This window comes from Rhinolophus ferrumequinum, chromosome 18 (genome assembly GCF_004115265.2).
Source record: "Rhinolophus ferrumequinum isolate MPI-CBG mRhiFer1 chromosome 18, mRhiFer1_v1.p, whole genome shotgun sequence".
Classification (NCBI taxonomy): Eukaryota; Metazoa; Chordata; class Mammalia; order Chiroptera; family Rhinolophidae; genus Rhinolophus; species Rhinolophus ferrumequinum.
The window spans coordinates 24,688,586-24,703,250 of NC_046301.1; the positions used below are offsets into that span (position 1 = coordinate 24,688,586).

The 14,665-nt window shown below is 44.9% G+C and overlaps 1 protein-coding gene across 2 annotated transcripts in view; it reads left to right on the forward strand.

Moving 5' to 3' along the window:
- Positions 1–11,331, forward strand: part of TMEM131L (transmembrane 131 like) — a 144,304-nt gene extending 132,973 nt beyond the window's left edge. For both annotated transcript variants that reach the window (XM_033134871.1, XM_033134872.1), the window contains exons 28-35: positions 871–1,037; positions 2,129–2,311; positions 3,449–3,527; positions 4,451–4,533; positions 8,037–8,157; positions 9,218–9,309; positions 10,230–10,369; positions 11,008–11,331. In XM_033134871.1, coding sequence (XP_032990762.1) covers positions 871–1,037; positions 2,129–2,311; positions 3,449–3,527; positions 4,451–4,533; positions 8,037–8,157; positions 9,218–9,309; positions 10,230–10,369; positions 11,008–11,283 — 1,141 coding nt within the window. In that variant the 3' untranslated portion in view covers positions 11,284–11,331. The remainder of the gene's footprint in view (positions 1–870; positions 1,038–2,128; positions 2,312–3,448; positions 3,528–4,450; positions 4,534–8,036; positions 8,158–9,217; positions 9,310–10,229; positions 10,370–11,007) is intronic.
- The last annotated feature ends 3,334 nt before the right edge of the window (positions 11,332–14,665 follow it).

Genomic DNA, 14,665 nt, shown 5'->3' on the forward strand with positions numbered 1-14,665 from the left:
TGCTACATCTCACATTTTATTTTATTTTATTTTAATTTATTGGGGTGACAATGATTAGTAAAGTTACATAGGTTTCAGGTGTACAATTCTGTAATACATCATCTGTATATCACGTTGTGTGCTCGTCACCTGGAGTCAATTCTCTTTACATATGATCTCCTTAACTCCCATCTTGCTAACCTAACACAAGGACTGAAATTGGCCTGTGTGAAATAACCTGGGTGTGGCACACCATTCTCTCCACATTTCTCTGTCAATATTTATAAAATTCTGTGACAGTTCTTCCCTCAAGGAGTTCACTGTCTAGTAAGAGAGAGACTATTATTGGACCATGAGCTCCTTGGGAGAAGGACTTGATTCTTTGTAGACACCGCCCTTTCCGAACAATACGCGGCACATGATAGTCACTCAGCTAAATGAATGAGTGAGGAATGAACGAGGAAAGCTTTATACAAGTGCTCAGTACCTTCCCTCAGACACCAAGGAGCAGGTTCATCTGTTGAGGATCATATTTTACATTATAACCAAGAACACAAGCCAAAAATCCTGAGCTCAGGTCTTGTACCTATTAACTTACCAACTGACTGAGTGACTCATTTAACCTCATTGAGTTTTGTTCTTCTCATTGTAAAATGTGAAAATAGATGAAATGAGTGGCAAATTAATTCTATTTCTAAACAGCACTGTCTTTTTCTTTTGGGTATTCCTCCTTTACTCATCATCTTCTCCAACTAGACCCAAAGAGAAGAGGTCTCAAGGTGTCCCAGAGGCATGTTTTTACCTCTAAAAAGTCTCCTGGAAAGCAGTATATATGTATGATGCATGATAACATGCAGAGGTGATTTTTTTCTTTTTTTATGGTTCTTCCAGGTCTTCTGAACAGAGTGAATTAAAACTTGGGTGCAGTGAATTTGAAAGGTCTGAGCTCAGTGGGGACATCGATGTAAGAAACTGGTGTATACAGGAAACCTCTGGGGAAATGTGTAAAACAGATGCTGGCATTGGGAGAAGCTTACCTGCTACACAGAGAGAGACAGGTATGTAACCAGATGAACTACGGGTGGTGTTTCTGATGGAACTCTTGTTTCCTCGAGGAAGTATCCAGTGTGAGAGAAATGGTGTCTTGATGATGTTATCACATTACAAGCAGCTAACTTACTTACTAAACGCCGAGTGGAAAGCTGTCAGGAGATTAGAAAGCTAAGACTCTTTTGAGTCTGGGCAGGCCTCGGGTATTGCCTGCCCCCTCCTCCTTCCCACCATCACTAAACCTGGCCATTCTCAACTGTCCTCATGCAGATTGCTGAAGGAATGAGTGTGGCTTGTTCTAAGGAACAGCCAGGTAACAATAGTGGCTGTTCTCACACACCTGAGCCAAGTGGCTCCTGCAGGGCCACGCCACTGTCCATGCAGGTAGACCTGGCACATCCCTAGGAGTGGGAGATAGAGGGCACCCAATGCTAGGTCCAGGGCAGGGCAGAGCATAGCGGAGGCTAACGAGCCACTGAAGTTAGCAGTACCTGTGGGATACGGAGGAGGGGGAGGTGCGGTCCTCCAAACCATCACCCACGTTCCCAGGCATATGTCCACGGCAGTGCACACAGCCTGGCAGAGGTCATGGGTTTCTGTCTTCGTCTTTGGTTCATTCCCTTGACACGTGTATATCTTTTTGGTCTTATTGGAGGTTCTTCCCACCCACGCATAAATAATACTTTGAAGCTCATAGCGGATATTTTAATAAAAGAGAGGAGGAAAATACCTACAACTCTCAAGTATAAGAGAGTAGCCTCGGTTTTTTGATAGAAGTGTGTTATTCCCAGAACCATTTTTAGATCAGCGTTAGCATTGGTATTGACTGAGCCCCAGGTAAGTGTCATTGCCCACCGCATAGGCAGAGGAGACATAGCCTGTCCCCCACGGAATCGTAAAGACCCATCATTAGTTTCAGTTAACGTCTCTCTTCTCATTAAATGAGCAGAGGTAGCAGCAGCAGACCCTGACATTGAACCTTGCCTTCTTCGTAATTTCGCCTGTCTCCTTAGATTGGAAAGGGCATCAAGTTGAAAACTGTTTAAGTGAAACACGACATCCGTGCGTGGGTTCAGCTCTTCTCTCTTCCTTCCTGTAGAGGGTTACTTCCAGAAGCCTGGGAAGAGTGTGGAGAAGTCCTGCTCAGACTCCAGCTCGGACTGTGGCAGCTCCTCCGGAAGCGTGCGTGCCAGCCGGGGCAGCTGGGGCAGCTGGAGCAGCACCAGCAGCTCCGACGGAGACAAGAAGCCGGTGGTGGGCGCCCCGCACTTCCTGCCTGCTGGTGAGTCTGAGCGTAAGCCCAGGCACTCCGGAATGGCCTCTCCTACCAGCCAGGGTCTTGTCTGAGACCAGGGCACCGGTAGCCATAGAAACCTGGACAAAGTGCCCCCGTGTGATTTCATGTTTCTCAGTCTTCTTTTTTTTCATTATCGGCTTCCTTTCCCAGGAGCCTTACTAGTCATTGTTTTCCTAATGACCTCTGTAAAATTTTAATACCACTGAGATTCACTGTAATCTGTTCATTACTGTGTACTGTGCATTAAAAGGTAAGATTTTTTTCCAGCCCCCAAGAAACAAACCAGTCCTGCTCCTTTGGGGTACAGTATCACCCACATTGAGAACATAGGGACACAAATGAAGGTTTTGACAATAATGGGGCTGGTTTTCTTGGCCAGAGGAAGCTTGGTTTTCACAGCCTCGCTCAGCTCCATCCACTACTGAAGACAAAGTTTGCCTCATGATGCTAATGCAGTATTTTCAAAAATTTGGTACTTAACATTAATTAAAAATAGAAGTATCGCTTTTGTTTGGGGGGAAAACTAAAGGATGATAAAAACTTGAGGGCTATGTAATATCAGGAAAATGTCCCCAATATAATTAATGGTATAAAAGACGAAAAAGGCAAAGTTCATATGAAGTATGACCCCAATTTTATACATACATGTACACATAAAAGAGATTGTAAGGAAATACCCCTAAATGTTGATAACGGTAATATAATTGCAGGAGACTTAGGTTTTTCTTCTTCAAACTTTTGTTTATTTTCACAGATTTTCTACAGTGAACGTATGTTAACTTTTATAAACTGGAGGAGTCTATTTATATAGCAAAATTTCTTTCATCAGAAAATCCCTATTAAAAAGTTACATAATACTAACGGCTTCAGCTTCTTCTCCATAATTAAAACATTACTAAGCCAATATTCATAAATTTAAATGTTGCGTCATTGAGTCTTCAGTGAAAAGATAAATTATAAAAGACCTTATAAAAATTAAATTCCTAAATGTATGAATATCATTTTAAAGTGAAAAATAAATTACTCATTAGCAGTTAATGACATTAACCATCTGGATTATAATACATGATGTAGCTGAACTATGCTTGTAAAAACTTCTGATAATTTTCTGTTTTTATTCAGGAGACAGTGTTTCACAAAATGACTTTCCTTTGGAAACTCCCATCTCCTTGAATCTTTGTCATAACATCTGCAATCCCATGTAAGTTTTTAACTTTCCAGGTTTTACAGTGTGTTTTATGCACTGCTCTTCCTGGCAGCGCGTTTCTTCTTGGTATTTGGTTCTGCAGGTTAGCATGAAAACTTTTTAAGGATGTGAGAAAGTAAAATCTGATTTTACTAATAATTCAGGAAGCAGAAGCCTCCCAAGTGAACATGGTTCACATGGGAGTGTCTGTGGCATCGCTGGTCGTTTCCATGATGTCGCCACGTTAGAGCGTCTCCCATCCTGAAAGTAGAAAGAAGAAACTAGTTATTAGAAGGATGGGCATCATCTAGCTTTTGCTGTGACTTGAAATAAAACTGAGCAGTGATGATTTATAGGGAATTTTGCAAGAACCTGGTAGGTACTACATGTTTGCATTCACACTGTATGATGGTTGCTGCAGCATTAGACAAAATAAACAAGCACCTTTTACTGAGTGAGAGAACGGAAGGTACACAAGAAAGAGGGTTTCAGAGTGAGAAGCGTAACCACGTTTCTTAGGTGCTGACACATGGTGAGAAGACAGGGAGATGTCATTAAAACTGAATTGGTGAATGTGTGAAGGAATAAAAACCAAACCTCAGCTAGGGGACAAGGAAAGCTCTGTACGAATGGTTTTCATTAGGGGTAGAAAGGAAACTAGGGAGTAGCTGGTGGCAGGCAGATAAGAAACTGCAGCTGCCCTTAGCGGCCAAAGTTAAAATTGTTTTGCAGTTTATTAAAAGAAGACGTAACTGGATCTTGGGAATTGAATATTCCTCAACCCTTTTCTGGCTGTGTACTGTTAAGTCTCTAGTATCCGTATGTTTCTTGGGGGAAGAATTCATGTAAAAACCGGATCAGACTTGGTTATACCAATTCAGTATTTCTTCCTATAAGAAAATCTCAGCAGACCTTCATTTTCTTGCTTTTTTCCACAGAGACGTGAATAATCTCCCACAATACGCAGAGGTTCCCTGTCCCAGCCTTCCTGCTGGGCCTGCAGTCGTTGAAGAAGATAAAGGTAAGGTGCATTCTTCTTGCTCCAGACACCAGCCAGGTGTTCTTTGTGGCATTGTGTGCTCTGTGGCATTGTGTGCGTAGGAGTTTGAGAAGACAGGTTGGGTGGGGCAGGGCCATTGCCCCAGGGCCTTCTTCTCCAAGCCATGACACACACTGGGCTTTAGTGCAGTGGGAAGACACTTGCCTCTCGAGTGGCTTCATTAGGGGCCTCTGACTTCAGCTGCCCCTTCAGCATTGACCCTGAGCTCCCTCCTATGGCCCTGACACAGAGCAAGGCCCTTTTAGAGGGGGCGACCACTGCGTTTAACCCACCTTTCCCAGTCTGAGAAGGCAGTGGTGAGGTCTGGTTGGAGGCAAGGGCAAGGTTCCCACATCTTAGATTCCTGCTGATTTTCCTGCCCTCTCCTCCTCCTCCCTTCCCTCCCCTTGTCCTAGAAGCCCACTAAGGCGGCTTCAATATTCTGAGTGACTAGCCTCACTCCTGCACCAGGCCTGAGACCGGGAGCCTAGCCCCTGCGGCCTCTGCCAGCTGGTGGACAGCAGCCCAGGAGCCTGGAAAGGGGCATGGGTCAGAAGGAAAACTGGTCCCACCTGGGGTCTGTCTATGGGAGGTCAAATCCAGTCCCCCTCATTTTGCTTCCCTGTTTCTCTTCTTTACTTCGCTTTGCCCTTGTCTTACGTGTCGTGTTTTCTTCTAGTGCCTCCTTCCTACCTAATTAGAGTCAGGAGTCGTGGCAAGATAAGCCTGATTTTCTCTCTGTGTGGCACCGTTTAGCTCTAATGCATATACTTGCTTTGCTTATATAAATTATAATGGTTTAAAAACTGCCCTGCACAGTGGAGCAGGTTTACTTTGAAAGCATAAGGCTTCTCTGCTGTTCTCTGGATACATTTTGGACTTGCTGTCAAATTGTCAATGGAAATTATTTGCAAGTTGGATCTAATTACAAGTCCAGGAAAAATAAGTGTTTTCAATTCTTAAAAATCTTAAATTCAGTAATTGGCTGAGGCAAGATGTGGCCAAGGTTTAGATGGTACTACCTTTTTTTCTTTAACATAATAGAGAAGAGATAGGATTTAGTTAACAGGGAAAAATAAAAACTGTGTCGGAACAGATGCACCTTACCATGTGATTCTGTCCTTGTTTTTTGTTGTCAGTTGGAGAATTATGTCGTCTAGTGTCTTGGTCCATGTTTTTGTGTCTGTGTTTCCAGTGCCTTTTACCTTGTCCTTGTAAATCACCTGTTGTAAATCACTTGTCCTTTTTGATCACCTGTTGCAATTGTTGGTTGGGTCCTCCAGTCACTAGAGAAATGACCCAGTTCAGAGTTACTGTCTGCGAGGCACTGGTCCCACCCCTGTGGTGTTGTCCCTCCCCTCCCACATCTGCGTGCTTTCATTCTTGCCCAGCTTCCCTTCCCCGATCCAGTGTTGCGGTCACATCCTTGCCTCCTCTCCCTCTACGGAGTTTCCCTCCCAAAACCCCAGTCGCGGCTTTGCCCAGTGCTCTGGCTTCTCTGCCGTTTTCCTGTGCAGACGAGTGAGACTGGAGAACAACACACACTCACTGACCGGCCACTCCGTAGATTCAAGACCACTGGCTTCACGGGGGGCCCGACTGCCGAATGTTCCCCGCCCACTCTCCTCCATGCCCACACTTCAGTACCATCTGCCTCCCTCTCTTAGCTGATCTGGGTTCCTGTTTCACTTGGAAAGACAGAAGCCATTGAGGCCTTCAGAAGGCGCCCATCTACCCACTACCGCTGTCGTGCCGTTTTCTGCTCCCCTCCTGGTACAACCTGTTGAAGTGTCACTGCAGCCTTTCTTTCCAAGCATACTGTTGAGCACGTTTCTCCATCCCTCCTCTAACCAGCATTCCAATATGCGGTATGGGGTCCTTCCCTTTATGCCCAGAGTGTGACCCTGGAAGTGCTGCCATGACCAGCGCGATGACAGACCCAGGCAGCCGTGCTGGTGGTCGGGGTGGCACAGCTTAGCTCCAATCGGTCCTGTCAGACAATGGGCCTTCACCAGGGGCCTCTACCTGAGTGGTTCAGAAGGTTTAATCAGAAGCCAAGATTCGTCGCCACATTTCACAGCCCCAGAGGGTCTTTAATCTGCCAGTCTGTAGCTTTCCAAGTGACAGACCAAACATGTAGGCCATCGGCAATAGCTTAAGAGTCAGTGAAAAGACAGCAGAGTAGGGGAAAATTGGCTTAAGCTACGAGAACCGCTTTGGGTCTGTCCCTTGAACAGAGTGGCCACATTTATTCTTGGTGCTGCATAGCGGGTGCTGAGGTAGACACATGGCCCAGTGCACACCTTACGGTTACCCCCACCACCAATGCACCAGGCTCGGACATGTAGGGAAACCTCAGTGAATTGGGGGCCCCGTTGATTCAGCAGCTTTGCTTTAGGTAGCAGAGAGGGGAATTAAGTTTCCCTAGGAGGATAGCTGCCATTTTTCCCCCGCATAAAGCTGAGATAGGGCTGGAGCAAGGGCAGTTGCAGGAGCATCATCGTGTTTGCATATTAATTCCCCTGTGTTCCAGTGTCACTGGAGGGACTCCAACAGGCCCAGATGTTTGCATACAGTGTGTGTTGCTTTCAGGAATAGAAACTTTTTTGAGCTTAGGGAACCTGTCCGTATCTTTTATAACAGGCAGTAAGGATAGTATCCCATTGCTCCAGAGGGCGACACCGTATGTTGCAAGGGTTTTGCTTAGCAAACACCCTTGCAAAGATCGTCTGGAACAAAAGCATTCAGGGCCTCTGTTTGCAAGATGTATAGAAATGTAAGAAGCCTCTGGAGACTTTCTCTCACAGCAGTGACTGCTCAGAACCTTCCAGCGGCTTCCCATGTGATCAGAGTAAATGCCCATGACCTCAGTGGGGTCCGCCAGGGTCTGCTCTGTCTGGCTCCCGGTCAGCTCTGACCGCATCCCCCACGGCTCTCCTCTCACCCCCTCCTTGCTGGCCACCCCGGGATCCTTGCTGTTCTGAACCCACCAGCCACACTCCCGCTTCGGCGATTTTACAGTTAGTGCTGTTCCCAGTGCCTGGACAATGCCTGCCCCGTACTTCCTTGGCCCACTTCTCACCTCGTTCACTCCTGGGATGGATCATATTCCCTCCGTGAGGCCTTTGACTGCTTTATTTAAAATCACTGTGTCATCGTGGCACTTAGACCATCAGCCATGCTCTACTTCTTAGTTACTTTGTCTGTTGTCTGTCTCTGCTCACTTGTCTATCAACCTGTTCACGGCTGTGTCCTTGGTGTCTATACCAAGGCCTTGCAGAAAGTTGGCCTGCAAATACTTATTGAGTCATTACAAGAGTATATCTTACCGCTTTGTATTCTGAAAAACTTCTGAAAGGGGACGGGAAGCGTTGTGTGGGTGACATGGGGGCTGTTTTCTGTAGGAAAGAGAAGTGGAGCTGGGCCCAGCAGGGAGGTGGGCTGAGGAGGAAGAAGGGAGACTGAGACCTCGCTCTCGTCCTTAGGTCTTTACCCACCAGGAGACCTGTGGCCCACACAGCCCGTGTGTGTGACGAGCGGCTTCAACTGCGCTCTGGAGAGTACTGTGCCCAGCGTGATGCAAGGACCGGCCCCGGTTCATAATAGGTATAGAGTCTCCTCGCTGACTGCTGCCTTCTGAGCCTGAAGGCTTGAAGTGGGCATTTGAGTTCCATCTGTTAGAGAATCGAGGCCCAGCCTTCCTTCCCCAGATGCCTTAGCTGGGTGTTGCCGTCTGCCTTTTGGAACTGCGTTGTGATGTCGTTGAAAATAGCAAACCAGACATTGAGAGAAACCTGAAGGAAAATAGAAATAATATAGTTGATGACCATGTCCTTACTTTCCTTTTTTAAATCGAAAAGATGCGCTATTAACATATTAGAAGCAAAATTGAAAAAAATAATCGCTCGTCATTCCTACTCCCTAACAGAGCAAAGATTTCCATTTTTTTCATGGTATTAATCTTGAACACATTTGAATTTTTAAAAGGTCGAAGGATTTGAGTGTTGAAAAATAATTATACAATGGCAGTCGCAAATTTGCTGTTGGATATTAATATGTCACTGAATTACACAAACTTGAGACAATGTTAATATCTGTGTTTAATCACAGAATCCCCTTGAAGTTTTTTGGGGGGATGGGAGAGTGGAGTTCAGCTTAGTACAGCAGTGTTTACTTTCTTATTTCTATGAGAATCCAGTTTGTACTGGAGATCAAAATATGAGGAATCGTAGTCTTTATAGTTGCGATTTACCTGCGGGGAATGCCGGCCTTGCTCTGCATGACGGGTGGACATCCTAATAGCAGAACGTGTTTCAGTCCCTCAGCTGTGAGCTAGGACATTTCTAGGTACTCCAGGTGTTCTTCCACAGTGCTGCTAAAGCCAGGCCTCGGGTTCTGTCTCTGGTTAAACGTAACAAACCTGATGATAAAGGAAGGAAGTGTGCTCCTCGTCCGAGCTCTCCATTCCTGCCATGGTGTGTCATTGATGATGAGCGTGTAGTTAGTAAGTCTTTGATTCTGTGACCTGAGAACGTATCTCTTTTAATTTCCAAAATTGAGGAGTTAGCAGTGATTAGGATACTGGCAATAAAATTGGTTTCTTCCTGCTTTACTTGATCTGTTGACGTCCTGTTTCTGAAACGAGCCCTCTTATTTTTTTTTGTAGCAGTTTCATTGATTGGAATGCAACTTGCGAAGGCCAGTTCCCCAATATGTACTGTCCATTGGAATTGAACGATTACAATGCCTTTCCAGAAGGTAAAATCTATTTGAACAATCCCAATGCCATTCTTCTCTCAGAAAGTCAAAGCAGGAAGTGTATAGACTTAAGGCACTAACTATAGAAGAACGTACCTTTTAAAAATATTAGATCTAATTGGTATATAACATATTAGTTTCAGGTGTACAATGTAATGATTCAATATTGGTATGTATTGTGAAATGGTCACCCCAATAAGTCTAGTTAACATCCATCACCATACTTTGTTCTTAAATTTTTTTCTGTAATGATAAGCAGTAAGAGATACAAGATTTCCTTGATAAACTGGAAAATGTTTCTATTGTACATTGCAGTATGATCATGATTTCTCATACTAGAGCCACCTTTTTGAAGAAAGGGATAAGTGGTATATTGGATATAATGTGGATTTTGATACATGTATTGCTCCATGCTAACCACAAGGGGGTGCTGTGGTAACTTTCATCCTGTGCTTATGAGTCGAATTCATTATCTTCTGAGCTAAGAAGTGCTTGCTTGGTTACGTATTGCTCTTATCAATGCATATGGCATATATGCAGATGGCTGAGGTTGGCTACCTGAGAGGTAATAGAAGAAAATTTTAAGGACTGGTAAGAATCTTGCCACTATTCAAATGAGTAGTATTTTAGTGTATTCTGTATATCAGATTCCCATCAAATGATCAAATACAGAACATCAAACCCAGAAGATGACCTTCCTCACTGAGGGCTTCCCAGGTGATGTATCTGACCCACAGTTTTAACCTTGAGAGTGACAGTGAAACAGCCCTCCTGGCCCACACAGAATAAGTATTTTATGTATGTCTTAAGGTTGTTAATATAGTAAGGCCTTGAAAATTTGGGGTTTTTTTTTTTTTTGCTGAGAGAATTCAGTTCTCACCATAAACATGTTTACTTATGTTGATGTCTCCCATTTGTAGAAAACATGAATTACCCCAATGGCTTCCCCTGTCCTGCTGAAATTCAAACAGATTTTATTGATCACAACTCGCAGTCTACCTGGAACACCCCACCCAACATGCCGACCGCCTGGGGACATGCTGATCTCATCAGCTCGCAGGTGAGTGCTGCCGTCCTGCGCTGTGGCCCTGACGCAGCTCCAGGTACTTCCTGTCTTGGTCTCACTTAATTGTATCGTTTGGTTCGGATCAGCCAAAGACTGGCTGGTGTCCTATCGATCACAGAAGCCCAAGCTCGCCACCCTCTGAAGGAACCTAACGCATAATCAGACAGGTAGGGGCTTGCCGACATTGACATTCGAGCCACTTCCATACTACACCAAGGAGTGATGGTTCATAGATAAAATGGAATGTGGGCCAGGAAGCCCTCTGTGACACAGTGGTGTTTTATGTGGCCCTGCTGACCTTTTCATTTGTGAGAAGAGAGGGAATGAAAGTCAAAGAATGTCAATCAGTGGTCTGGTCCTGAAGCCTTCCTGGCTGTGAATACTCCCCTCTGCTTAAAAGCCAGTGCCTTCCCCCTTTCACACCCACGTGGCACTTCTTTGTACAGGGAGAAGGACAGTTGACCTGTCCTTGGGTTTAATAACTTTCAAGTACTTAGATGGATACCATTGTGATATCCACTGGTATATATTCAACCTTGACATTGTCTTTCTAAGGTTTTCTTTTCTATTTTTTTTTTAAATGTTTCTTTCTTTTTTTTTTTTTTCCCTTCACTTTCTCATTCACACTTCAGCCCTACCTCACCAGCACCCGAAGCTTATCTCCAATGTCTGGACTGTTTGGTTCCATCTGGGCCCCTCAAAGTGATGTGTATGAAAATTGCTGCCCCATCAACCCCACCAGGGAACATTCGACTCACATGGAAAACCAGGCGGTCATGTGCAAGGAATACTACCCAGGGTTTAACCCGTTTCGTGCCTATATGAACCTGGACATATGGACTACCACAGCCAATAGGAATGCAAATTTCCCACTGTCGAGAGACTCGAGTTACTGTGGGAATGTGTGAGAATAATTTGATTTTTCAACAATGTGAATAAAGAGACTTGTGTTTTGATGACTAGCGTAAACTGGTTCTTGAATTATAACATTGGTGGATATTTTGGCACTTTTATATGGAAATAAACATTTTTTATGAAATCTGGGTACTCTATTTTTTTTTTAACCCTTCACAAATCTGTGGTAGAAACTAAGCATCCATATGTCATAACTTCCCAAATCAAGAAGCATGTCAGACATGCCAAATGCTTAGAACAAGGGAGACTTCTAAGAAGGTAAGAGTTGAGAAAGAAATGCTGTGGTTCTCGCCTCCCTGGGCATTAGCACCCCTGGGGAGCTTGCAAAAAGTGAAGTTCGTCAGATAACATTCCCAGAGATTCTGATTTCACGGACCAGTGGCTCAGGCAATTAGGATCTTTTTTTTTCTAAGTTCTCCATTGATTGTAATGTGCAGCTAGGATGGAGAGCTACTGGCTGAGAAAGCCTAGCTGAGCAACTACTGTGTTTCCCTGAAAATAAGACCGGGTCTTATATTAAGTTTTGCTCCAAAAGACACATTAGGACTTATATTCAAGGGATGTCATCCTGAAAAATATGCTAGGGCTTATTTTCCGGTTAGGTCTTATTTTCGGGGAAACACGGTAGTCACTTGCCTGGATGGACCCTGCTCAGGGTGGAGGGCAGCCCCTTCTGGTCCTGGTGGTCTTGGCTGCTGAGGTGAAGCAGAGAGCCTAGCACTCTGCCTGTTCACTTACAGCAAGGATGTACCCTTCTCTCCATCAGGCCAGTCACTGGGGGCAGCAGCCAGGACATTCTGGTAAGTGTTTGGTTTCATTCTGAATGAGCAGCTTTGCTCGAAATACAAGCACTCCGCGGGGTTAGGTAGCTGATGGATGTTTGCCCCCTATGTGGCCAAACCACGTTGCTGGTTTCTATCTGCCTGTCAGTGATTCCAGCACTCCGTATAATGGTGGGATTATCTAGTGGCGTCTGTAAACTGAAAACATTTCTAACTTTGAATAAAAATGTCTTATTTTTTTCAGTTTGTTTTCTCTTTACTGGAAATTCCATAGGTAAGTTTTTTTTTAAGTGGAATGCTGGATTTTCTTGCTTTGAGTCGATTTCTCTTTGCCATGGGTGTGTGGAGGCAGGGACAAGGAGAGCACATGTACCATAAATCCGCGACTGCCCTTCTGCCAGGAGCACCTCCAAGCAGGTAGGGCTACTAGAAACTTCTCAGGTCACCCAGTTAGAATCCTGATTTGGGTGAAATACGCCCCAACCCCCCAATAGTGAATGCTAGTAAAAAATAATGTAGGTTCTAGGTATGTACCCAAAAGAATTGAAAGCAGAGACTTGAACAAATGTTCACACGCCATGTTCATGGCAGCATTCTGCACAGTAGCCAAAAAGGTGGGAGCAGCCTAAGTGTCCACTGATGAATGCATCGATAAAGAAAACATGGTACGTACATACAGTGAGATGTTATTCAGCCTCAAAAAGGAAGGGAATTCTAATATATGCCACAACGTGGATGTACTATGAAAACATGCTAAGTGAAATCAGCCACAGCACAAATACCATAGGATTCCACTTACACGAGGTACCTAGCGTAGTCGAATTCATAGAGATAGAAAGTAGAATGGTGGTTCCTAGGGGCTGAGGGGAGGAGGAAATGGGGACTGAGTTATTGTTTAATGGGTACCGTTTTCGTTTGAGAAGATTTGAAAATTCTGGAGGTGGATGGTGGCGATGGTTGCACAACAATGTGTACTTTATGTCACTAAATTGTACACATAAAAATAGTTAAAATGGTAAGTTTTGTGTTATGTATATTTTACAAAAAAAATATTAGGTTGATGAAAAAGATTTTTAGTATTAAATTAAAAACTTTCCCACTGCAGCATGTATGAGACATGTGTGTTGTGCTCACACACATGATGGTTGACGTAATTTACTTTCCTTGATTGATACCTTAATTCCTCATCAGGAATGTGTGAGAAACCAAAATAAGCTTTTCCATTACATGGAAAAGAAGGCAAAAATATTCACCTTAACAGGAATATTATCTTTAACCCTAACTAAAATCAGTGATAGGGAAACTGGAAGGTTTTATTCATTTAAAATATTTACTAAGTGCCTTCTAGGAGCTTGGACCTGGCCCTGGGGCCGTGGGGACAGCAGAGAACAGGGCAAAGTCCTGCTACTCTGGCACATTCCAGAAGGAGGGACGGGAAAAACAAGCAAAAGATTCAAAGACTGTTTCGGAGACTGCTATGTGCTGTGAGGGCAATTAAATGGTGATGAGATAAACGGGGGAGGTGGCAGCGAGGACTTCAGGGTGGTCAAGGAAGTCTCTGAGAAGGTCCATCTGAGTAAAACTTGAACAACAAGAAAGAGCCAGCTGTGCCAAGATTAGGAGGCAAAGCTTTCCAGCCAAGCAAAGGGCAGATGCAAAGGCCCTGGGGCAGGAGGCCAGTGTGATGGGCCCAGAGGGCGAGGGCCACAGGGAAAGAGGTGGGCCGAGGCCACTTTCATAAGGCCTTGTAGGCCACCAGAAAGAGGATGGGTTTTACTCAGTGCGGTGGGAAGCCACTGGAGCGATTTAAGAGGGAAGGGACAGTTACCTGATTTGAGTTTCAAAGAAATCACTGACAGCTGAATAGAGACCAGGTACAGGAAGTGTGGGAGTAACAGTAACACCAAGTAGAAGTCCACTGCTACAGTGGAGATAGCCGATGGGTTTGTTACATGGGAACGTGCTGGAAGGCAGGGTGGGGTTGTGGGGTTGTAGGAAAGTGGACATCCCTGATCGGGCTTTGTGGGCTGGTCATGTGATGCCACTGACAGGAGAGCGTTTGGGGAGGTTCTGGTAGAAGGCAGGGGGTCAAGCTCCGAGCTGGGCAGTGTGCAAAGACCCCTTACATCCAAGTGGAGATATCATGGAGGCAGTTGCTCCTACACATCTGGAGCTCAGTGAAGTTTAGGTCTGGAGACATCCATTGGGGCATCTGTGGCCTATTGATGGTATTAAAGTAATGGGAGTAAGTGAGGCCTCTTGGGGAGGAGGAGAATTTTGAGGACTCAGCCTGGGGACCCCCATATTTAGAAGTGGAGAGGAGAGGAGACAAGTGGCAGGGTAGAGCGAGAAGAATCGCTGGTAAGGTAGGAGGGAGCCAGGAAGCGGAGTGGTCAGTTGTGTAAAATTCCGTGGGACCAGGTCACACAAGGAGAGAGCATGAATTCTGGATTTGGCAAATGACTATCCCTGGTGTCCTTAAGCCATTCCAGCTGGAATGATTTGACGAAAGGCTATGAGGTGAGTGACGGGCCATTGTTCTGCCTAGCACAAATGATGTACGAACATCTTCATTACAAGGGTTAGAACAGTG